General features: G+C 42.1%; 1 protein-coding gene across 2 annotated transcripts in view; it reads left to right on the plus strand.

Annotated features, from left to right (window-relative positions):
• The window catches only part of Dh44 (diuretic hormone 44), a 71,049-nt gene that overhangs the window by 32,353 nt on the left and 13,696 nt on the right, over positions 1 to 25,000 (plus strand). The window contains exons 1-2 of one of the 2 annotated variants that reach the window (XM_070080643.1): positions 3,848 to 3,868; positions 24,396 to 24,597. In XM_070080643.1, the coding sequence (XP_069936744.1) occupies positions 24,398 to 24,597 (200 nt within the window). In that variant the 5' untranslated portion in view covers positions 3,848 to 3,868; positions 24,396 to 24,397. Of the gene's footprint in view, positions 1 to 3,847; positions 3,869 to 24,395; positions 24,598 to 25,000 lie in introns of those variants that run through there. The other variant, XM_070080642.1, reaches the window with a different exon arrangement.

Below are 25,000 nucleotides of genomic sequence, written 5' to 3' on the forward strand. Positions count from 1 at the left end.
CACACACAAATACACACACACACACACACACACACACACACACACACACACACACACACACACACACACACACACACACAAATGCTAACACTATGAACGAACAATGCTTTGTGATGACATCTCCCCAATTAAGGCGTAACACCGAAACTCCGACCCTGTTAGGGTGAGGAGGGAATAGAGAAAGGGATGGAAGGAGTGGAGAGAGAGAGAGAGAGACAGAGAGAGAGAGAGAGAGAGAGAGAGAGAGAGAGAGAGAGAGAGAGAGAGAGAGAGAGAGAGAGAGAGAGAGAGAGAGAGAGAGAGAGAGAGACTGGTGAATGAGTGAAGAAGCGAGGGAGAGAATGAGTGAGGGAAGGAGAGAACTACGTCATGCTCAGAACATTGGCCAGGTAAGACAAGTGTGACTTGTGACCCCTGGAGGCTTCTGGCTAACTTGCTGACCAAAGTTAGACATGGCAGAGTGATGGAGAGACCCTCGGGAGCTGGTCAGGTAATACTTCTCCAGCACTCCACCACGCCACCGCTGGAATGGTGAGGCTCCCCTGCTGGGAATGATTGGAATGGTGTCAAGGTATTCCAGGTCTAGGAATATTGGTTGTGTGGTGTTTGTGGGTTAGGAATGGTGGTGTTTATGGTCCAGGAATGGTGGTGCTTGTGGGCTAAGAATGGTGGTGTGGGGAGGGAGGGGATTGGCGTGGGGGAGACATGTCAGGCACGGAGGATAGGAGGGAGGGAGGGATTATTATTATTATTATAATCAAGGGGGAAGCACTAAACCCGTAGGATTATACAGCGCCTATGGGGGGATGGAAGGCAATCAGGCTTAATTCAGGGAACTGGAGCACAGATCCAACTGGAGCACAGATCCAATTCCCTAGATCAAGAGCCCCTCACCAGCGTCAAGGAGCCTTCCTTGAGGGGAGGGAGGGAGGGAATGATGGGCAATTAAAGAAGAATGAAGGAGGCAAAGGAGTGGGATGGAGAGGACCACAAGAACGTTGGCTGGGATCTTCCTGCGGAAAACATCACCATTCAGGTGGAGAAAAGAGAAACATTCTGAGTTTAGGAACTGAACTTTCAATCCCAGGTGACAGTGTGACATGAACATTTTTTTTTTAATTTACACAAAACTTTCTCTAAATCACCGAAGATTTCCCAGCGTTTACGCTCTTGCAAATGCGTGCGTCGTGCACTAAAGAGGAAATTAGGAATGTGTTTGGGAATGTTGTCTTCAGGTGTCAAAGGCACGACTTCCCGTCCCCAAAACAGATCATTTTCTGCTAAAAGCTTCTCCAGGGAGATTAATTACAACTCAAGAGAAAAATATCTTTCATTACAAGCAGGTGAGTGTTAATTATACTGTCCAGGCGATGGGAAATGATATAAAGTCTCACTTCCAGCCTGAAAATATTATATAAAAATTTCCTGTGAGTTACGAAGACGTATCTATAAATACTGAGGTGTGTGGTGAGGGGGGTCAGGGGAGCCTCGGTGCCTGTCCGTCCTAGGTGACAACAATTCTTGGTAGCCTGTGACACCATGGGTCGCTAGTAATTGATCTCTTGGTGGAAAATTTCCACTAAGAGAGCAAGAGAGAAATACACTGACTGGATGAAGAGTGCCACGAAGTGTGTCTTCAATATTTGCGCCCATTACTAAGAAAAGAATAACCTTTAAACCCGTCCTGGCTTTGTGTAGAAAAAGTTTAACAGTCTGGGAAGAAAATACATCTTATCTGTAGAAAGAGGAAGTAATTAGCTGAGCTTCAGTTTGCTGTCAAGTCTCTCACAGTCTATAGTACAGTCACTGTACCCATCACTGCCTGCTCTTCCTCGTCCTTGATATCACCTTTCTCCCGGAGATCAGATGGTCTTCTTGCATTTCAGCTGTTTTTGGCTGACATCAGCTGAGGTATCTTGACCACAGGTGTTTTCCTGAGGATCGTCCATCCTGGTGACACTGAATACATGGCCGCAAGTGTCCCCCAGCCTCGTAACTCAAGCAGGATTTATCACCGCCTGAGCCGTTTCCTTGGTCGAGGTGTCAAGTGTATGTTGTTATTGGGATTCCTTCAAGACTCGTGCTATCCTTCACACTCCAGAGCAAAGCCAAGTTGAGCAGGCAATTCTACACCTCCTCCACCTCGACAGCCAGACATCACAGACCTGTTGATCCAAAAGCCTCTTGAAGTTCGCCTTTCGTTTGTCTTGTTATCGCAAGTAAAGCTTATGAGTCCACGGCTATATTTCTTATCTGTTTCATCAAGTCACTGTGTGTGTGTGTGTGTGTGTGTGTGTGTGTGTGTGTGTGTGTGTGTGTGTGTGTGTGTGTGTGTGTGTGTGAACTGTGTATATACGCACTGAAAAATATATCTGCTTAAAATACTCCGAAATACGGTTCTCTCTATTTCTACCCTTCTCTAAGTGTATTCTGGCATTATTTAAACCTATATTCACTACGAGAACTGTATACAGGTTCCGGGCCATATCTGACACTTGTGCATACTAGAGTATCGCCAACAGCCTGATAAGTAAGAGACCTCCATGAAATGCAATCCGATTCTATCGCCTGTACACACATCACCAGGGCACTATAGTTTAACTGTTACCTGCACACGCTTGAAAAAGTTATTACTGCCCAATTCTATCACCTGTCCACTCATGAGCGGGTCACTATTACCCAATTCTCACCTGTACACAACTTGGGAAAGCGACACAAAGCAAATATTTATAAAGCTCTGAGAATCGTTGTTGACACCTGGGGCTCAGTCCACCTTGCGCGTCACAGTTACGAAACCCAGACGGGTGGTCCTGGCGTTGCTATGGTCCACCTTTCTATGGTCCTTCATCCGATTTCTCTATTTCTTTTTATCTTCCTCCTCTCTTCTCTGTCCTTGTCTTTACCTCACCTGCCCATCACCACCCGTCTTTTCTCTGTCTTCCATTCTCATTCCGTTATGATCTCATTCTGTCTCTTCGTCAATATTCCTTGATATCTCACTCACTCTCTCACTTATTACTATTATCTAAATTTATCCCAAATTCTTCCTTACCTCAGCTTCTTCAACGACTCTCCGTATCTTTCTTCTCTCTCTTAACCTCCCTCCCTCTCACTCTCCCCAACACCTGAACACAACCGCCACATTTCCTTCGTTCAGTCAACAGGGAAAAACTCGATTCAGAAGCTGCTGTTTGGACAAGGCCTCAGGGAGGGAGGGGGAGATAGACCAAACGCCCCAACCCCCAATACACCCCTCCCCTACAACCCCTCCCCCCGATATATTTCACCCACAAGAATTTTCTCGCTGCCAAACCCTTCCAGTTTATAACAGCAGTGTCCAGACAGAAATTCGATTACATGACGGAGGATCGAGTCTCCATCAAAGCTGTCTTCTAAACTGCAATTTAAGTGGAACGTTGAGCAAATCTTAGCATTTTAAATAGAAATAAAAGCAATATCAGATGAATTTGATAAAACACCGAAATATATTTACAAACACACACACACACACACACAAACAACCACACACACACACACACACACACACACCACACACACCCACACACACACACACACACACACACACACACACACCACACACACCCACACACACACACACCACACACACACACACACACACACACACACACACACACACACACACACACACACACACACACACACACACACTCACTCACACACACACAACCACACACACACACACTGACAGTATATCCAAGCACTTTTAATCGTGATTCCCCTAATACTTTTCCTAACATACATTCTAACATTTTCTAACATTCTTCTAACATCCTCTTCTCTTGTTTACAGGTAAGCAGACCACCACTATCAACAGTAATCGCAACAGGTAAATTAGAGATAACCTCTGAGATTACAGATTGAAAAGATAACGTAGATAATATTAGACGTAATATTGCAGATAATCCTACATGTAAAATATATTAATAGAGATAACATCAGTGATAAAGTTAGACATAACATCAGTGATAAAGTTAGACATAACATCAGTGATAAAGTTAGAGATAACATCAGTGATAAAGTTAGAGATAACATCAGTGATAAAGTTAGAGATAACATCAGTGATAAAGTTAGAGATAACATCAGTGATAAAGTTAGAGATAACATCAGTGATAAAGTTAGAGATAACATCAGTGATAAAGTTAGACATAACATCAGTGATAAAGTTAGAGATAACATCAGTGATAAAGTTAGACATAACATCAGTGATAAAGTTAGAGATAATTTTAGAGATATTAGATATAAATTTTGGCATTACGGATAAATATGTAGACATTAGATCAGCTTAGAAATAACTCAGACATAAAATTAGAAATACATTATTGGAGATAACGTAAAATTAGATTTAAAATTAGAATTATTTTATTTCCATTAATTAGAAAGGGGAATTATTGTGTTTCCATATGTTGGATTAGATAATTATATTATTCCCATTTCTTAAAATTCTAAACTGTTTAATTCATAATTCTTTCAAGTATTTCTCAAGACTTGCTTAAAATCAAACAAAAAATCAGTCTGCGTTTAAACTGGTCTTCTTGACCCTGAACCCCTCTTACCTCTTACTATTGTCTCCCCTCTTACCTCTTACTATTGTCTCCCCTCTTACCTCTTACTATTGTCTCCCCTCTTACCTCTTACTATTGTCTCCCCTCTTACCTCTTACTATTGTCTCCCCTCTTACCTCTTACTATTGTCTCCCCTCTTACCTCTTACTAATATCTCCCCTCTTACCTCTTACTACTGTCTCCCCTCTTACTAGTAACTCCCCTCTTACCTCTTACTATTGTCTCCCCTCTTACCTCTTACTATTGTCTCCCCTCTTACCTCTTACTATTGTCTCCCCTCTTACCTCTTACTATTGTCTCCCCTCTTACCTCTTACTATTGTCTCCCCTCTTACCTCTTACTATTGTCTCCCCTCTTGCCTCTTACTATTGTCTCCCCTCTTACTATTGTCTACCCTCTTACCTCTTACTATTGTCTCCCCTCTTACCTCTTACTATTGTCTCCCCTCTTACCTCTTACTATTGTCTCCCCTCTTACCTCTTATTAGTGTCTCCCCTCTTACCTCTTATTAGTGTCTCCCCTCTCACCTCTTACTATTGTCTCCCCTCTTACCTCTTACTATTGTCTCCTCTCTTACCTCTTATTATTGTCTCCCCTCTTACCTCTTATTAGTGTCTCCCTTCTTACCTCTTACTAGTATCTCCCCTCTTACCTCTTACTAGTGTCTCCCCTCTTACCTCTTACTAGTATCTCCCCTCCTACCTCTTACAAGTATCTCCCCTCTTACCTCTTACCAGTGTCTCCCTTCTTACCACTTACTAGTATCTCCCCTCTTGCCTCTTACTAGTATCTCCCCTCTTACCTTTTAATAGTGTCTCCCTTCTTACCTCTTACTAGTATCTCCCCTCTTACCTCTTACCAGTGTCTCCCCCTCTTACCTCTTACTAGTATCTCCCCTCTTACTAGTATATCCCCTCTTACCTCTTACTAGTGTCTCCCCTCTTACCTCTTACTAGTATCTCCCCTCTTACCTCTTACTAGTATCTCCCCTCTTACCTCTTACTAGTGTCTCCCCTCTTACCTCTTACTAGTATCTCCCCTCTTACCTCTTACTAGTGTCTCACCTCTTACCTCTTACTAGTATCTCCCCTCTTACCTCTTACTAGTGTCTCCCCTCTTACCTCTTACTAGTGTCTCCCCTCTTACCTCTTACTAGTGTCTCCCCTCTTACCCCTTACTAGTGTCTCCCCTTTTACCTCTTACTAGTGTCTCCCCTCTTGCCTCTTACTAGTATCTCCCCTCTTACCTCTTACTAGTGTCTCCCCTCTTACCTCTTACTAGTGTCTCCCCTCTTACCCCTTACTAGTGTCTCCCCTCTTACCTCTTACTAGTGTCTCCCCTCTTACCTCTTACTAGTATCTCCCCTCTTACCTCTTACTATCTTACCCCTTACTAGTGTCTCCCCTCTTACCTCTTACTAGTGTCTCCCCTCTTACCTCTTACTAGTATCTCCCCTCTTACCTCTTACTAGTGTCTCCCCTCTTACCTCTTACTAGTGTCTCCCCTCTTACCTCTTACTAGTATCTCCCCTCTTACCTCTTACTAGTGTCTCCCCTCTTACCTCTTACTAGTGTCTCCCCTCTTACCTCTTACTAGTGTCTCCCCTCTTACCTCTTACTAGTGTCTCCCCTCTTACCTCTTACTAGTATCTCCCCTCTTACCTCTTACTAGTGTCTCCCCTCTTACCTCTTACTAGTATCTCCCCTCTTACCTCTTACTAGTGTCTCCCCTCTTACCTCTTACTAGTGTCTCCCCTCTTACCTCTTACTAGTATCTCCCTTCTTACCTCTTACTAGTGTCTCCCCTCTTACCTCTTACTAGTATCTCCCCTCTTACCTCTTACTAGTATCTCCCTTCTTACCTCTTACTAGTGTCTCCCCTCTTACCTCTTAATAGTATCTCCCCTCTTACCTCTTACTAGTGTCTCCCCTCTTACCTCTTACTATTGTCTCCCCTCTTACCTCTTACTAGTATCTCCCCTCTTACCTCTTACTAGTGTGTCCCCTCTTACCTCTTACTAGTATCTCCCCTCTTACCTCTTACTAGTGTCTCCCCTCTTACCTCTTACTAGTGTTTCCCCTCTTACCTCTTACTAGTATCTCCCTTCTTACCTCTTACTAGTGTCTCCCCTCTTACCTCTTACTAGTCTCCCCCCTCTTACCTCTTACTAGTGTCTCCCCTCTTACCTCTTACTAGTATCTCCCTTCTTACCTCTTACTAGTGTCTCCCCTCTTACCTCTTACTAGTATCTCCCCTCTTACCTCTTACTAGTGTCTCCCCTCTTACCTCTTAATAGTATCTCCCCTCTTACCTCTTACTAGTGTCTCCCCTCTTACCTCTTACTATTGTCTCCCCTCTTACCTCTTACTAGTATCTCCTCTCTTACCTCTTACTAGTGTCTCCCCTCTTACCTCTTACTATTGTCTCCCCTCTTACCTCTTACTAGTATCTCCCCTCTTACCTCTTACTAGTGTCTCCCCTCTTACCTCTTAAATACTCTCCACCGTCTCCATCTCTGGTTAGAAGCAAATTTCTTTGTTCTATTGAAAGCAGGTTTGGACACAACGATACAATGTTATGTTGTTGTGAGGCTGTCTGTCTTGTTATGAGGGTCCATCTTCTTAAGAGGTTCTACATTTACAGATTCCATCTTGACAAGATGGAAGACTAGGTAGTGCGAGGGAGTACATGGGTAAGGATGGGTATAGATTTCTTTAATACAGGTGTAATCACCTAACTGTGGTTGCAGGGGTCGAGTTATAGCTCCTGGCCCCGTCTCTTCACTGAGATCCATCATACTTAATCATCAAACTGTGTATGGCGCTTGCCTCCACCACATCCAGTTCAGTGTAATTCATCGTTACCCCGAGAGTCGTCAAAAAAGTTCCCAACATCCTCGCTACTTACCTGCGTTATTTAGTTTCTTCGCATTATTTCAGTCTGTACCTTAGTCGTCCCATGGGTTTGGCAATTCTCTATATAAATATAACAATGCTTAGACATTTGTTAGCTCCCTAATTTAAGTAGAGAAACGTCCAAGATCCAGAAATGCCATGTTATCTAGCCAGTCATGATGACTATACTTGGAAGGTGAGGCAGGAGTAGTGAATGTGGTTAGGTTTAAATCAAGATGAACAGGAGGAGGAGAAGAAGTAGAAGGAAGAGGAGGAGGAGGAGTAGGGAAGATTTCTCCTCAGTTTGTAGAGACAATCTCACAAAACCTGGAGGAAAGTTTCTAACCAGTGTCCAGAGAGCGTCTCACAAGCTAGAGAAAACCTCTGACGCCAACGGTGTGTAGGCGACTTCCAGCTTATTAGATTTCAACGTAGCAGGAGATGTCCTGCATAACCGCAGCATTGGTAATCTATAGTGTGGCGACGCTGCTGTGAAGGACACGCTAGAGAGTGAAGGGATGAAGGAAGGTAGATGAGGAAACGTGGAAAAGGAAGAGGAAACGATAGAAGGAGGGAGGGGGAATGATGGAAGGGAAGCGATGGTGGTGACAGTAAGAGGAAGGGTCATTTGTGGAAGTCATGAGAGAAGAGTGCAACTCAGTTGACTCTCTCTCTCTCTCTCTCTCTCTCTCTCTCTCTCTCTCTCTCTCTCTCTCATCATTTTTAGTAAAAATTTACTATTTTTAACAGACTTCGCAAGAATAAATGTCCATTTTCACGTTCTTGAAAATGTCTTTAGGACATCAAATGTCCATCTGAAGAAACCAAAATGTCCCACTCAACAGCAAAACTAGATGTAAAGAGAAACGGGAGAGGCCACACACACACACACACATACACACACACACATACACACACACACACACACACACACACACACACACACACACACACACACACACACACACACACACACACACATACACACACACACAAAGCCCCTCAAAGCCTTTGAAAAAAATATTTCGACACTAAAATAGCGAGAAGTAAGAAGTGTAAGTTCAGAGGCGATAATACGTAGAAGTTTTCATGGAAATTTAGACAGTCGTCTTGACGCTTGTGTCCCTCTTGCTCGATTCTTATTATAGAGTATACGGAAGTAATAATCTAAAAATAAAGTAATAAATATAATAATTATTAGCAAGATTATTATCGTTATTCATCAATGGAAAAATTTAAGATTGTCAGGCCATATTTTGCAATTAAGTGCTAAATAAAGGTGCTGTGGGGGGAGGGGGGACAGGAGGTCAATAGGCTTCTCATTGCCCAATAATTAAAAATATGGAAATCTAATTTTAGACATAAAATGTTGACCTAGAGGGCTTAATTAGTTTATTTATAATTAGTAGGGGCATAAAAAGGTACTGTGAAACCACCTACATTGATGGTGAATGGCGATTGATGATTGATGGTGATGTAGGCTGATGATAATGATTATATGAAACAGAGAACGATGGAAATGATAAATTATGATTATTATCTAAATTTTCACCTCTTAGCTTCCCTATTTCATATCTCCTCTCTCCTCCTCTCCCTCCTCCACCCTCTCTCTCTCTCTCTGTTTTTTTCTCTATGTATCTGTCTCTCGTAGGTCAAATATATAGTATAAAAGAACTGTAATATTGTGATAATAAATGCAATACTCCCACAGTTACAATAATAATAATAATAATAATAATAATTTTTCAATGACACAACCCTGATCAATCAAATTCGTAACTGTATCAGATAAATAATGTCGCAGTATAATGAATACCGCCAGTATATAGCGCAATGTCGCAGTATAACGAATACCGCCAGTATATAGAGCAATGTCGCAGTATAATGAATACCGCCAGTATATAGAGCAATGTCGCAGTATAATGAATACCGCCAGTATATAGCGCAATGTCGCAGTATAACGAATACCGCCAGTATATAGAGCAATGTCGCAGTATAATGAATACCGCCAGTATATAGCGCAATGTCGCAGTATAATGAATACCGCCAGTATATAGAGCAATGTCGCAGTATAATGAATACCGCCAGTATATAGCGCAATGTCGCAGTATAATGAATACCGCCAGTATATAGAGCAATGTCGCAGTATAATGAATACCGCCAGTATATAGCGCAATGTCGCAGTATAACGAATACCGCCAGTACATAGAGCAATGTCGCAGTATAACGAATACCGCCAGTATATAGCGCAACTCATTGTCTGGGAGTCACTTTTGGGAAAGATGTCTTGGAACATGACCAGACTTCACCACCTCCATTCCCTACATTACCGTCTTATTTTCCCGTCTCTGAGGCATAAGCCGTCGCAGTCCTTAAAAATCAACAATTTTATATCACACACGTGATTAAATTATACCACCAGCTATATCACCGGTAGTGGAAACTGCGTGACCTGGTAGCTCAGTGGTTACTCTCTTCCTCTCACAACCGAAGAGCTAAGGTTCGATCGTGGGCGGGGTGAGGAGGCATGGCAAGTCTCCTGGCACCTGTTGCTCCTGTTCAGCTAGTAGTTCTCTATTGTTAGGTGTTCTCTCTCTCTCTCTCTCTCTTTCCCCTCCCCACTCCACCTCCTCCAACCCTCTTCTGTAAGCCAAAACAAAAGCGGTGGTGAATTTGTTGGGGCGTGTTGTTGGTGCTGAAGGAGAAAAGTCAGCGTCAGACAGCCTCTTATCGCCACCCTCCTTGTCACAAATACTCTTCCCCTGTTGCCTTTGGTGGCGTTGTGGGTGTGACAGCATACTCATGCTCTCTCTCTCTTTCTCTCTCTCAGCTTCCATTCACAGTTTTCTGGCATTAATCTGATATTTTTTTATTTTAGAAATAGTTTGAGTCTCGACGGGAATGAGTATTTTCAGACAATGTACTGTATCTTAACACACACACACACACACACACACACACACACACACACACACACACACAGCCTTAAGGTTGTCATTAAGTGGAATAATCTGGAGAATGTAATAGTGGAGGCAGGGTCCACACATAGCTTTAAGAAGAGGTACGACAAGGCTCTTGGAGCAGGGAGGTAGTGGACTCAGTAGCAACTAGCAAAAACGCAGGACCAGGAGCGGTGACTGGACCCCTGCAACCACAAACAGGTGAGTACACACACACACGAGCAAAATGTCTCTCGGCAAGTGCCTTTAACAAGTAATAACTAACACAGATTAAAACAAGCAAACTACCTACTAACTGCAATAAAACACTTTAAAAACAAATTTCAGTGCACGAAGCTTCCTTAAAGCTCTAGTCCTTCACCAAGCTCATTCTTGGACAACACACAATAGAATATATGTTTAGAAATCGCTTGTTTTTCTTTATTCTTGTTTTATGACTATTTCCCTTTACCTTCCTCAATATATCTTAGGAAACTATCAAGTAATAATCCTTTTATCTCTAAATGGAGCGTCAAACCTGACTGGGATAAACCGGTGGATGCTTAACCGATTGCGTGTCATCATCGGTCTGAAGTCAGTGTCAGATGACATCCCACGACACCGACCCGTTGTCTGACAATAAAATGATGACCACCGCATGACAAGACTAAGTTGAATGTGGGCGGGTGAGGTCCGTAGAGTTTACACCATCCTGGTGTTTACACTTGCTTGGTATCCGTGAGGTCCGTAGAGTTTACACCATCCTGGTGTTTACACTTGCTTGGTATCTAAGAGGTCCGTAGAGTTTACACCATCCTGGTGTTTACACTTGCTTGGTACCTGAAAGTATTTTTCCATTCTTAGTACTCATTCTTTCCTTCACGGGTGGAAGCGCTCTTGATCCAAGGAATTAGAGTTATCCTCCTCTTCGTCAGATTAAAGTAAATTATCTCATTTACAGGCGTTGTATGGCCCCTACGAGTTTAGAGTATTTACGTGAACATACACTTACATGCGTTGACGTAGCGAGAAAGGTAGAGATTAGGGAGGGAGGGGAGGAAGGGAGGTAAGAAATGAAGGAAGGATAAGAGAGTAGTGTGGGAAGTACAGACATGTGATTAAAAAACTGAGATACGAGGCAAAAGAATAACTAATGGAAACAGAGGGGAACGTGGGAGGGAAAGAATGAGAAAAAGAAAGATAGAGTGAAGAAAAGAAGAGAGGGAGTATCACACTCTTATAAATGAGAATCACAGTGTGGGACCACCTCTTATACCTGGATGATACTGTGACAGTGTATTTACCCGGTGTTACATCTTAACCCGGTGTTATATCTCATCCCGGTGTTATATCTTAACCCAGTGTTTGGTAGGTCCGGCTCCAACACAGTGTCCTGCACTACACTCCATCCGTCCTCGCACACACGGCCTGTACCGTACACATACATACCACTGTATGCAAACAAATTCTCTCTCTCACACACACACACATCGAAGAGGCGAGCCCAGGAGCTAGGAACTGACCCCCTACAACTACATATAGGCGAGTACATGTACATGAGTACACACACACACACACACGCACTATATTTCATGCCAGATACATTTAGACTGCACAATCACCACCCCTCTTACACCACCACTCAACTTCGCCTCACCGTCTGCAACCACCACAACCACAACCACCACAACCTCGACTACCACACCCTACTACCATTACCATCACCACCACTACCACCATCACACGCATGACCTCACACACGAGAAACCAATATTAATCTTAAGAATTATTTTTCACGTTTATCTGGTTACGTGGTCCATGTTTCTGGTCCATGTTGCTGGTCCATGTTGCTGGTCCAAGTGGCTGGTCTATGTTGCTGGTCCATGTTGCTGGTCCATGTTACTGGTCCATGTTACTGGTCCATGTTGCTGGTCCATGTTGCTGGTCCATGTTGCTGGTCCATGTTGCTGGTCCATGTTGCTGGTCCATGTTGCTGGTCCATGTTACTGGTCCAAGTTGCTGGTCCATGTTGTTGGTCCATGTTGCTGGTCCATGTTGAACTGCATCCTTGCCAGGGCTCCATTATTATATTCAGGGGGAAGCGCTAAACCCATTTGGGTCGTACAGCACTTGCAGAGTAGGAGGTAATCAAATTTGATTCATGGCGAGAATCCCTTGAATCAAGAGCCCTTAATTAACCAGCATCAAGGTACCTTCCTTGATTAAATGCAGGATAAATAGTAATGAACGAATGCCAGTGAATAAAGAGAATGGATGGAGACTCGAACCGTGGTGCTGATAGGTAAGAACTCTCGTGCTGTACCGCTGAGTAAACATGCGTCAGAGGTCACCATCTGTGACCCAACTCTTCCCTCTCACAGCCACAGAAGCTGGAATGCTACTATTCTCAAGCCCCTCGAAGGTATCTGTCAATGAATTAACAGAAGAATGGACGGGGACTACCAAAGACAGTAGGGACTAAGTTGGTGTCGCTGACACAGACATATCAAAGAAGTGCTGTCTCTGAAGCCTTCCTATTGTAAGCCTCGTAGTTCAGTGTTACAGCGTTGGTACATTTCAATACTACGGTTCGAGTCCCCGTCCATTTCTCTATTTACTTTTTTCAATGTTTCCTAAAAATTAATAGAATTAACTTCGGCTATTTAAAAGAATCTGGAAAATATATACTTACAAACCCTCAATGTAATTTTCGTATATATATATATATATATATATATATATATATATATATATATATATATATATATATATATATATATATATATATATATATATATATATATTCGTAGCGAATGTTGATAATTTTCCGTTATTTAATTTCTTATTAAAACAATAGTATTTGCACTTAAGTAAATTATCCTGGAATATTCCTGATAATTCCCTCCTGATAAGTCCTCATTAAGCTTCCATAATTTAAGATAATTCGGATATTAATATCATTGTGACACTCGCTCTACCAATTATATCAAATAATTTATGCAATAAATTTAATCGAAGAAATTAATTTTGCATATATATATATATATATATATATATATATATATATATATATATATATATATATATATATATATATATATATATATATATATATATATATATATATTATATAATGTCGTGCCGAATATGTAAAACTGGTCAATTAGCAAGAACTCCTTTAAAATTAAGTCCTTTCTGAAATTTTCTCTTATACGTTTAAAGATATACTTTTTTAATTAATGTTAATATAAAAAATTTTAATTTTGCACCAAAAGAACCTTTGAAAACTTACCTAACCTTATTATAACAATCGCAATTTATTTTAGCCTAGTCATACTAAATATATATTAGATTTGTTTACAATAATTTAATACTAAACAAATTCAGTGAAATATATTTTTTTCGTTAGGTTCAGAATGATTTTGGCGAGATTATTGCATACATAAATTTTCACTTGTCCTATATGGCAAGATGAGCGTTGCTATTAAAGCCAAGATCGCAAGTTCTGCCTATTCGGCACGACATATATATATATATATATTTTTATTTTATTATCACACCGGCCGATTCCCACCAAGGCAGGGTGGCCCGAAAAAGAAAAACTTTCACCATCATTCACTCCATCACTGTCTTGCCAGAAGGGTGCTTTACACTACAGTTTTTAAACTGCAACATTAACACCCCTCCTTCAGAGTGCAGGCACTGTACTTCCCATCTCCAGGACTCAAGTCCGGCCTGCCGGTTTCCCTGAATCCCTTCATAAATGTTACTTTGCTCACACTCCAACAGCACGTCAAGTATTAAAAACCATTTGTCTCCATTCACTCCTATCAAACACGCTCACGCATGCCTGCGTATATATATATATATATATATATATATATATATATATATATATATATATATATATATACTATTCTTAGCACTGGCTGTACATATGAGGTGATAGTCAACCGTGGGGAGCGTAAGCTACTCACGTGATAACACACACTATGATGTGGACCCTTACTTGACTGAGACCCACGTCAAGAAATCAGTGGCCTTCCTCCGTCATCACCACTACCACCAGTACTATCACCACTACCTCTAATACTATCACCACTACCACCAGTACTATCACTACTACCACCAGTACTATCACCACTACCATCAGTACTATCACCACTACCTCTAATACTATCACCACTACCACCAGTACTATCACCACTAGCTCCAATACTATCACCATTACCACCAATACTATCACCACTACAACCACTACTATCACCACTACCTCCAATACTATCACTACCATCAGTACTATCACCACTGCCTCCCATACTATCACCATTACCACCAGTACTATCAGCACTGCCACCAATACTATCACCACTACAACCACTATCATCACTCACCACTACCACCTATATTATCACCACTACCATCAGTACTATCACCACTACCTCCAATACTATCACCAGTACCACCAGTACTATCACCACTACCTCCAATACTATCACCACTACCACCAATACTACACTAATGCCACCTCCACTCCTACCAATACCACCACCATCTCAACCGCCACCACTACCACCATAACCAACAGATCTTCCACTGCCGTTACTTCCAGCAGTTGTTTAGCACCATCATCAGCCTCTTACACGATTGCTCGTCTTTCTGCTTCGTAAACACGAGAGATGACAGGTAAATCTTGCAAAATTCTTCTTGCATTCACTCCGGGGCTTAGCGGCTGGAGTCTCCATCACTCCTCTCAGCCAAGTGCCAGATCAAACAGGCTATGATGGTTACGTGAGGCAATGAGCAGTCAAAAGCAACAGCCTGGTTAAACAGGCTATCAGCAGCAAACAAAAGCTTGACTCCTGGGCGGTGATGCGAGAGCTCAAAGACCTTGGAACCTGGTCATAGGTATACTGTACCTGCCAACCCCCTCCTTTAACAACACTCTACCACTGACCAAGTGTACCAACCACAATTGGTACCAATCATATGCGCCCATAACCACGAGTACTCATTACCTGTTCCAATCACTACACCAATAACATTTGCTAAGCACCACCTGTGGCAATCAAACTTTCCAATCACCATCTGCGTGGATCCCCGTTACCAATCAGCAAGGGCGGCCAATCACCGGCGTTCAACTATCAGCATCTCCTCGTACGGTATCCAAAGAATTCGAGATGGACTGATTAAGCGATCACGATTACCTTTGAAGTTGTTAATGACAGCCTCGGCAGTAATAAATCCTTGATTAAGACCAAGTGCTAACTTGCTGGTGCATGGGATGGGAGGAGGAGGGGGAGGAGGAGGGGGAGGAGGAGGGGGAGGAAGAGGACGGAGGATGGGGAAGGGGGAGAGAAGGGGGAAGGGAGAGGGGGAAAGGGGGATGGGGGAGGGGGAAGAAGTGAGGGAAGGTTGGAGTAATATAACTTTCATTATTATTATTAGTCTTCTTTATTAGTCTATATTCCTACCGTTATTGATTTTATTTACTCCCATTTCTCACCACTCTACTGCTCTATTATTCGGCTTAACTCTTAACCCATGAGGCCATTACGCCCAGACAGTGGGAAAGAGCACATGGAGTGGCCGCTAAGCTCTGGCTGGTGCCAGTTTGATTAATACTTTCAAGAGTTCACTTGGTATAGGTGTCACGCTCTTACTGTGAAACACAGCGCGCACTTGTAACTCAGAAACTCTTAAGTTTGGGCTCTTTCTCTTTTTTATGTGAAGTATGTGATGTGCGCGGTAGAAATAGATGACTAGCTGTTTGTAAACTCTCTCTCACTCAACGTTTACCTCTCTCTTGCTTTCTCTCTGTCTGTCTCTCTTTCTCTATCTTTATCTTTCTCCCTTCGATATCATCTGGCATTTTCCATTTTCTTCGTATTATTTACTAATACTACACCTTACTTGAAGATGGTCTTATCCTCTTCTAAATACCCTAACACAAATTAACTTCTCTCACAGAAAAATCCTCCTTACGCCGTTCAAAAACTCACTACCAATTCCATACATCCACAGCACTAACCATACCGCTCCCTAATCCACCCTATGTTTTTTTTCTAAATCCACAATCTGAAATAGTTCTTATTTTAGTTTTATGTTGATATATATATATATATATATATATATATATATATATATATATATATATATATATATATATATATATATATATATATATATATATATATATACCAACTATTTTTCCTAGTTCTACCATTCTCACTTCAAAGTTTTATGATTTATTCTTTTTCCTTCGTGCAACCACTCCAATAACCGTAACACGTCTCTGCACAGGCAAACAACATTCCATTTTTTTTGGTTCAGTCCCTCACATTCGTTGTTCGACATTCTCGTCACTTTCACCCTAGCCAGAATATCATCCCAGGACTGCTCACACATCTCACTAGCCCTTACCTTCCATTCATCACCACCTGTTTTTTTTATTCTCCCAACACCATTCTCCTTCTACTCCATGTTCTTCCCCATATCACATTTAATTATTCGTATATATATATATATATATATATATATATATATATATATATATATATATATATATATATATATATATATATATATATATATATATATATATATATATATATATAAAATATATATACTCACTGGAATATACATTTATGTATATAGCTTTAAGAAAACATTTTAATTAATAATGTTTTTCCAGAGTGCATTGTTAATTTCCACACGTGTAAGTGTTTGATGAAACAGTTGAACGATGCATCATTACGCTCGGTATTTGTCTTTGAGCTAGTGAACTTTTGTTTGCGTCCTCCCAGAGCCAGCAACAAGCAGAGTCGTTCAACAACTGCAGTGTCTCGTTCATGCGGGTTGTTTTGTTGACTTGGTGGAGATTGTAACCAAGTGATGGGGAGATAGGGAAGGAGGGAGAGAGGGAAGGAGGGAAGGAGGGAGGGAGAGGTAGACAGGTAGGTAGAGAGACACAGAGAGTGAATGATGTGCTCACTTGCTCTTCAACCACAACTAGGTAAGTACACACACACACAGCAACACACTGTTCGTACATTAATCCTAAAACACACAAACACACACACAAACACACACACACACACACACACACACACACACACACACACACACACACACACACACACACACACACACACACACACACACACACACACACACACACACAATTTAACCTCGCTACACAAGAGACATTTCAGAAGTTTATTAATGTTCAGTACATTAACAAATCTGAAATGTGGCAGAACTACAGCAATATCTCTGAGTATTACCATTAATATTAATAATCATATTGTCATGGAAAAAAACTGAACCTTCAGTGGTTATACATGTGCATCAGTAGGTTGGTTAATGGGAGTTTCAAACCTATCTGCTACACGAGGGTCATTCAGGCTACACGTAACCTAGAACAGTAATTAAACTTTGTGTTAATACACAGACATACAGTTGTCAGTGTGCATACTGTGTAGCTGATTTCAGGCATTATGATTATTATTATTAATTCAGTGTATGAGGCTGGAACTCGCGGCAAGTGAGTCGTAAAACACTAAGCCAGTGCATAAGCGCTGTTATTATTAAGGTGAGGCAGTTCCAAGTTCCACTTCAGAAAAAGGAAGGAGGGAGAAATATTTTACCCTGGTTATGGAGTGTATTTATCAGTGTATCTCTCAAGCATCTGACACAGTATTGATATCTCAATATTCTCAACAGTATGGAAATCGGGGCATCTTTTTTAGAAGTTGAAATTTGACAATAAATCAATAAACTGTAACCCAGAACGCAAGTGTCGCACCTGTGACCACCTAAATTTGGACAAAATTACCCATTATTATTATTATTGTTATTATTTAAAGTTTCAAACCAGTGTCAGTCATATAGAGCAAGGAGTGACTTAGGATATTCAGTGGGAAGTTATAAACCCGCAGGCGTTATACAGTGCCTGGGGAACGGATAGCTTCAGTTCCTTGAATCAAGAGCTTTTCAGCTTCAAGGCACTCTTCCCCTTAATGGGATATATAGTGGAAATGTGTAGTTAATGTTGCAGAAAACAGAATAAAGGGTGAGAGAGGGGTCTGCCTGTGTCATATATATATATATATATATATATATATATATATATATATATATATATATATATATATATATATATATATATATATATATACACACACAACACACTCCCTATGTCCACTTACTTTTTACGATGCTCTCCATCTTTTGTTAGCCCTAGACTGGGAGAGTGGCGATTCCCTTCTAAAGTTCATACTAGAAAATGTTCCAAAACTTTTTCCTGGACGATCTGCAGTGGGAGCCAGCCACACTTCCAGTCAGATCAGGTGACCTGGACATATGTACAGCCTCTTAGATTGCCCTGCCAGCCTTATCCTCCTCCCATGAATACAATGAGGTGGTAAAGGAACATATACGTAATTTAGCAGGAGGGGGAAAGACCCCAGCTATACCAGTGGTACCAACACGCCAGTAACCCTTTCAGCACAGACAAGAAGACCAGCTGAAACGTTGCTCAGAAACAATCCACTTAGGGCAGCTCCATCATAGAAAAGGCTGATGCAGGCTCTTGAAGTGAGAGCTCACTATTTAGCTTTGAATGCACATAATCGTGCGACCTTCTCCTAACAGTACTCATCTCTGCAAATGACACATGTCTAGATCTGGTGACACTTTCTTTGCAGTAGCTTCCCACCTAACTGTCTCTATTCACTACGAGTACAAGTGTATCTATGGCAAAGTAATAGTCGACGGGTACGGTCTGCTTGGTCTAAACTGTTTATGTTAGACATAATGAAGTCAACTACAATAAAAGAAGTTTGCTACAGCCCAGTGCCTAGCCCAGAGAGACCCTTATGCATCTACCCTGGCTGACACACGCATCTCATTTAGTGCTGGCCAGCAGGGCGGTGCTGCTGATCACAGGGAAGAGCACAAGCTCAACAAGAATAGGGACTTGGCCCACCAGTACCACTTTGCATCTTTCAAATAACCGTTGTAAAAACATTCATATAAATATATATACAGGGGATTCCAGGAACAGAAAATGCTCAAACAGCTCCAAGAAGAAATATCCATATTTTTATCCTGAATGAAGTTTACATTATATATATATATATATATATATATATATATATATATATATATATATATATATATATATATATATATATATATATATATATATATATATATATATATATATATAAACATATCGGCCATTTTCCACCGAGGCAGCGTGACCCGAAAAAGAAGAAATACTTTTATCATCATTCACTCCAACACTGTCTTGCCAGAGACGGGCCGATACAACAGCTCAAAAACTGAAACATATCTCCACCCCTCCTTCAGGCGCAGGCACTGTACTTTACACTTCCCTTCATAAATGTTACTCTGATCCAACAGAACGTCAAGTCATAAAAACCATTTGCTTCCAGTTGCTCCTAGTCAACACGCCCACGCACGCTAGCTGGAATCCAAGCCCCTCGCACACAAAACCTCCTTTACCCCCTCCCTCCAACCTTTCCTAGAACGACCCCTACCCCGCCTTCCACTACAGATTTACATGCCCTCCAAGATATTCTATTTTATTCCATACTCTCTAAATGTCTGAACCACCTCAACAACCCCTCTTCAGCTCTCTGGATAATAATTTTAGGAACCCCGCACCTCCTCTCCAAGCTACGGATTCTCTGGATAATATTCACACGACATATTGCCCTCAGACACATCACCTCCACTGCCTCCAGACTTCTCCTCGTTGCAACAGTCACAACCCGTGCTTCACACCCATACAAGAGCGTTGGTACCAGTATACTCTCATACATTCCTCTATTTGCTTCCACAGACTCCTCAGTGTTCCACTCGCCATTTTATCCTCGTCAGTTCTGTGGTTCACCTCATCTTTCATAGATCCATCTGCTGACAAGTCCACTCCCAAATATCTGAACACATTCACGTCCTCCATACTCCCTCCTAATCTGATATCCAATTTTTCGTTTCCTGATACACTCCGAAGGGTATTAGGAAGACCGTGGAAGCCTCTGTTAACGCAGATCTCAGTGAAGCCACAGAGGAGGGGGGTTTGGTGGAGGCTGGAAGAGGCAAGGCTGACCAGGGAACACTTGTCACAATCAAGATAGAAGTGAGAACCTTTATTACCCAGGGGACGTTTTGCTGGGCTGGACACGACTATTGGATGGTTACCTGTGGTAGTATTATCAGTGTCTGGTGTCGTTCTTGTCGCCTCTGAGGTTTCCTCTTGTTAGTGAACGTCAGAGACCAAGTTGAGACAGAAGCTAAGACGAAAATAACTTCTTCCACTCCCAATTTATTCTCTCTCTCTCTCTCTCTCTCTCTCTCTCTCTCTCTCTCTCTCTCTCTCTCTCTCTCTCTTCCCATAAGACGAAAAGTAAAGGCACATTTTTGTAGAATTTTCGTCCACATATTTTATAGATTTAAAATATTTCTATGGTTGTCGAGATGAAAAAGTCTGAACGAACATTTTTAAAAGTCTTAAGTTTTAAAAGTCTTGAGTGTTAAAAGTCTTAAATGTCTTCAGTGTTAAAAGTCTTAAAAATTTTGAGTGTTAAAAGTCTTGTGTGTTAAAACTTTTAAAAGTCTTTAAAACTTATTTAGTGAGACAAGTAATCCTGATATTTTTTTGATGAGACGAAGTCCAACTTATGAATGATAATTAAGCAAATTATTTTTTTATTATTTAGTCAAAATTGTCGTCATGTTGTGAGGAAAACACAACCCCCCCTTCCCCTACGTAATATAGAAAACGGAGACAGAGCGTAATGAAGAAAACGGAGACAAAGACTACTAACATTTCATTAATGTCTACAGAGTACACGAAATATGTTAATGTATATTTGCAACCTTGAACATGACCATAACATACACACATGAGACATACGTATATACACACACATTCACAAGACATATACATAAACATATACAGACATACATGTACACATACATACAAAGGAGCAAGGAGCTATGATTCGACCCCTGCAACCACATTTAGGTGAGTATATATATACACATACACACAAAACACACACACATACACACACACACACACACACACACACACACACACACACACACACACAGGAAGGGCAGGACGAATGAAGCCAAACTTTAAGAGAGGTGACTACACAGGCTTGAAGAATTTCCTGCACGGGGCTCAGTAGGACAGAGAACTGGCAGGAAAGTCAGTAAACGAGATGATGGAATATGTGACAACAATATGCAAGGAAGCTGAGGAGAAGTTTGTACCCAAGGGTAACAGGAATAGCGAGAAAACCAGGAAGAGCCCTTTGTTCACTCAAAGATGTAGAGAGTCCAAAACCAAGTGCACTAGAAATATAGAAGGCAAAGGACCCAGGAGAATAAGGACAGCAGTCGTAGAGCCAGAAATGAACATGCACAGGTAAGAAGAGAGGCCCAACGACAATACGAAAATGACATAGCAGCGAAAGCCAAATCTGACCCGAAGCTGTTGTGCAGCCACATCAGGTGGAAAACTGTCAAGGACCAGGTAATCAGACTGAGAAAGGGAGGAGGAGAGATCACAAGAAACGACCGCGAAGTATGTGAGGAACTCAACATGAGATTCAAAGAAGTGTTCACAGAGTAGACAGAAGGAACTCCAGAAAGAAAGGTGGGGTACAACATCAAGTGTTGGACACAATACATACAACCGAGGAAGAAGTGAAGAGGCTGCTAAGCGAGTTAGATACCTCAAAGGCGATGGGGCCAGATAACATCGCTCCATGGGTTTTGAGAGAGGGAGCAGAGGCGCTATGTGTACCACTAACAACAATGTTCAACACATCTACTGAAACAGGGAGATTACCTGAGGTATGGAAGACAGCAAATGCATTCCCAATTTTTTTAAAAAGGAGACAGACACGAAGCACTAAACTATAGACCAGTGTCACTGACATGTATAGTATGCAAAGTCATGGAGAAGATTATCAGAAGGAGAGTGGTGGAACACCTAGAAAGAAATGAGCTTATCAACAACAGCCAGCACGGTTTCAGGGACGGGAAATCCTGCGTCACAAACCTACTGGAGTTCTATATTATTATTATTATAATCAAAAAGAAGCGCTAAGCCACAAGTGGAGTTCTATAACAAGTTGACAGCAGTAAGACAAGAGAGAGAGCGAGGTAGGTAGATTGCGTTTCCTTGGACTGTAAGAACGCGTTTTGACACAGTTTCACACAAGAAATTAGTGCAAAAGCTGGAGGACCAGGCAAGTATAACGGAAGGCATTGCAATGGATCAGGGAATACCTGTCAGGAAGACAACAGCGAGTCATGGTACGTGGTGAGGTGTCAGAGTAGGCGCCTGTGACGAGCGGGGTTACACAGGGGTCAGTCCTAGGATCGGTGCTCCTTCTGGTATTTGTGAACGACATGACGGAAGGAATAGACTCAGAAGTATCCCTGTTTGAAGACGATGTGAAGTTGATGAGAATTCAATCGGATGAGGACCAGGCAGAACTACAAAGGGATCTCGACAGGCTGCAGGCCTGGTCCAGCAACTGGTTACTGAAGTTCAACCCCACCAGGTGCAAAGTCATGAAGATTGGGGAACGGCAAAAAAGACCGCAGAGTACAGTCTAGGGGGCCAGAGACTACAAACCTCACTCAAAGAAAAGGATCTTGGGGTGACTAAAACACCGGGCACATCTTCTGAGGCAAACATCAACTAAATAACTGCTGCAGCATACGGGCACCTAGCAAACCTAAAAACAGCATTCAGACCCTGTACACTGTGTATGTTATGCCTATATTGGAGTATGCAGCACCCGTTTGGAATCCACACCTAGCCAAGCACGTAAGGAAGCTAGAGAGAGTGCAAAGGTTTGCAACAAGACTAGTCCCGGAACTAAGGGGTATGTTCTACGAGGAGGTTAAGGGAAATCGACCTGACGACACTGGAGGACAGGAGAGATAGGGGGCTATGATATCGACGTATAAAATACTGAGAGGAATCGATAAGGTGGACAGAGACAGGATGTTCCAGAGATGGAACACTGCAACAAGGGGTCACAGTTGGAAGTTGAAGACTCAGATGAATCACAGGGATGTCAGGAAGTATTTCTTCAGTCACAGAGTTGTCAGGAAGTGGAACAGTCTGGGAAGTGATGTAGTGGAGGCAGGATCCATACACAGTTTTAAGAAGAGGTATAATAAACTTCATGCAGCAGGAAGAGTTAACTAGTAGCGGCCAGTGATTAGGCGGGGCCAGGAGCTGTGACTCGACCCCTGCAACCACACCTAGTTGGGTACAACTAGGTGAGTAAAAAACACACACAAGTCTGACCTTATCACAAAACATTTTTTTACATGTCTCTTGAAGACGTGAAAACGTTCCTAACACCCCCCCCCACTCCATCCTCAACACCCCCCCCACCCCATCCTCTCCTCTCACTTCTACATCCCCTCTCTTCTCATTTTCCTTGTCTTATTCTTCTCCTTTAATATCTTCTCTCCTTGCTTTCCTTCCCTGTTATCCTTCCTTCTCTTCTTACTCTTCCACCTTCCTATTCCCTTACTTCTCGTGCCCCCTTTTTTCTCTGCTTCCTTCCCTCTCTTTTACTCCTGTCTCCTTTCTCACTGTTATCTTAGATAGCCAAACAGACATGCAAACATACAGGCAAACACACGCACCAACACACAGGCACACACACTCACAAACACACTGGCAAGCACAGGCACAAACACATACTCTAGGAAGTGATGTAGTGGAGGTAGGATCCATACATAGTTTTAAGAAGAGGCACGATAAAGCTCATGGAGCAGGAAGAGTGACCTAGTAGCGACCAGTGAAGAGGCGAGGCCAGGAACTGTGAATCGACCCCTGCAACTACAACTAGATGAGTACACTAACTATAGTATTGTTGTCGTTGCAGTGATGGTGTCGTTGCGGGCGGTCGTGTTGGCACTGATGAGTGTGGTGCCAGTGGCCTGGTGCCTCTCCCTGGAAGGAGGGAGAGCTAATTCCTTGAGACCTCTCTCAATCCCTCACCTCACCCCTCAAGACCTCACTCAAGACACCTTCCTGCCTCCTCAGGTGGACAGGGACCCCTCCGTCGCCGCTTCCAGTCTCAGCAGGTGAGTCAGAAAGAGAGAGAGAGAGAGAGAGAGAGAGAGAGAGAGAGAGAGAGAGAGAGAGAGAGAGAGAGAGAGAGAGAGAGAGAGAGAGAGAGAGACAGACAGACAGACAGACAGACAGACAGACAGACAGACAGATACAGAAACAGAGAGACAGAAACAGAGAGACAGAAACAGAGAGACAAAGACAGAGAGACAAAGACAGAGAGACAAAGACAGAGACAAAGACAGAGAGACAGAGACAGATTGAGAAAGAGAAAGAGATGTCTCCGAATCCAGTCCCATTTCCTCTCTCTCTCTCTCTCTTCCCCTAGATTTAAATGGATCACACAACACCCACACACATACATTCCCATACACAACCAATCCCACAACACAAACCTTTCAGTAATTTCACTGTTAC

This window comes from Cherax quadricarinatus, unplaced genomic scaffold (assembly GCF_038502225.1).
Source record: "Cherax quadricarinatus isolate ZL_2023a unplaced genomic scaffold, ASM3850222v1 Contig755, whole genome shotgun sequence".
NCBI classification, from domain to species: domain Eukaryota; kingdom Metazoa; phylum Arthropoda; class Malacostraca; order Decapoda; family Parastacidae; genus Cherax; species Cherax quadricarinatus.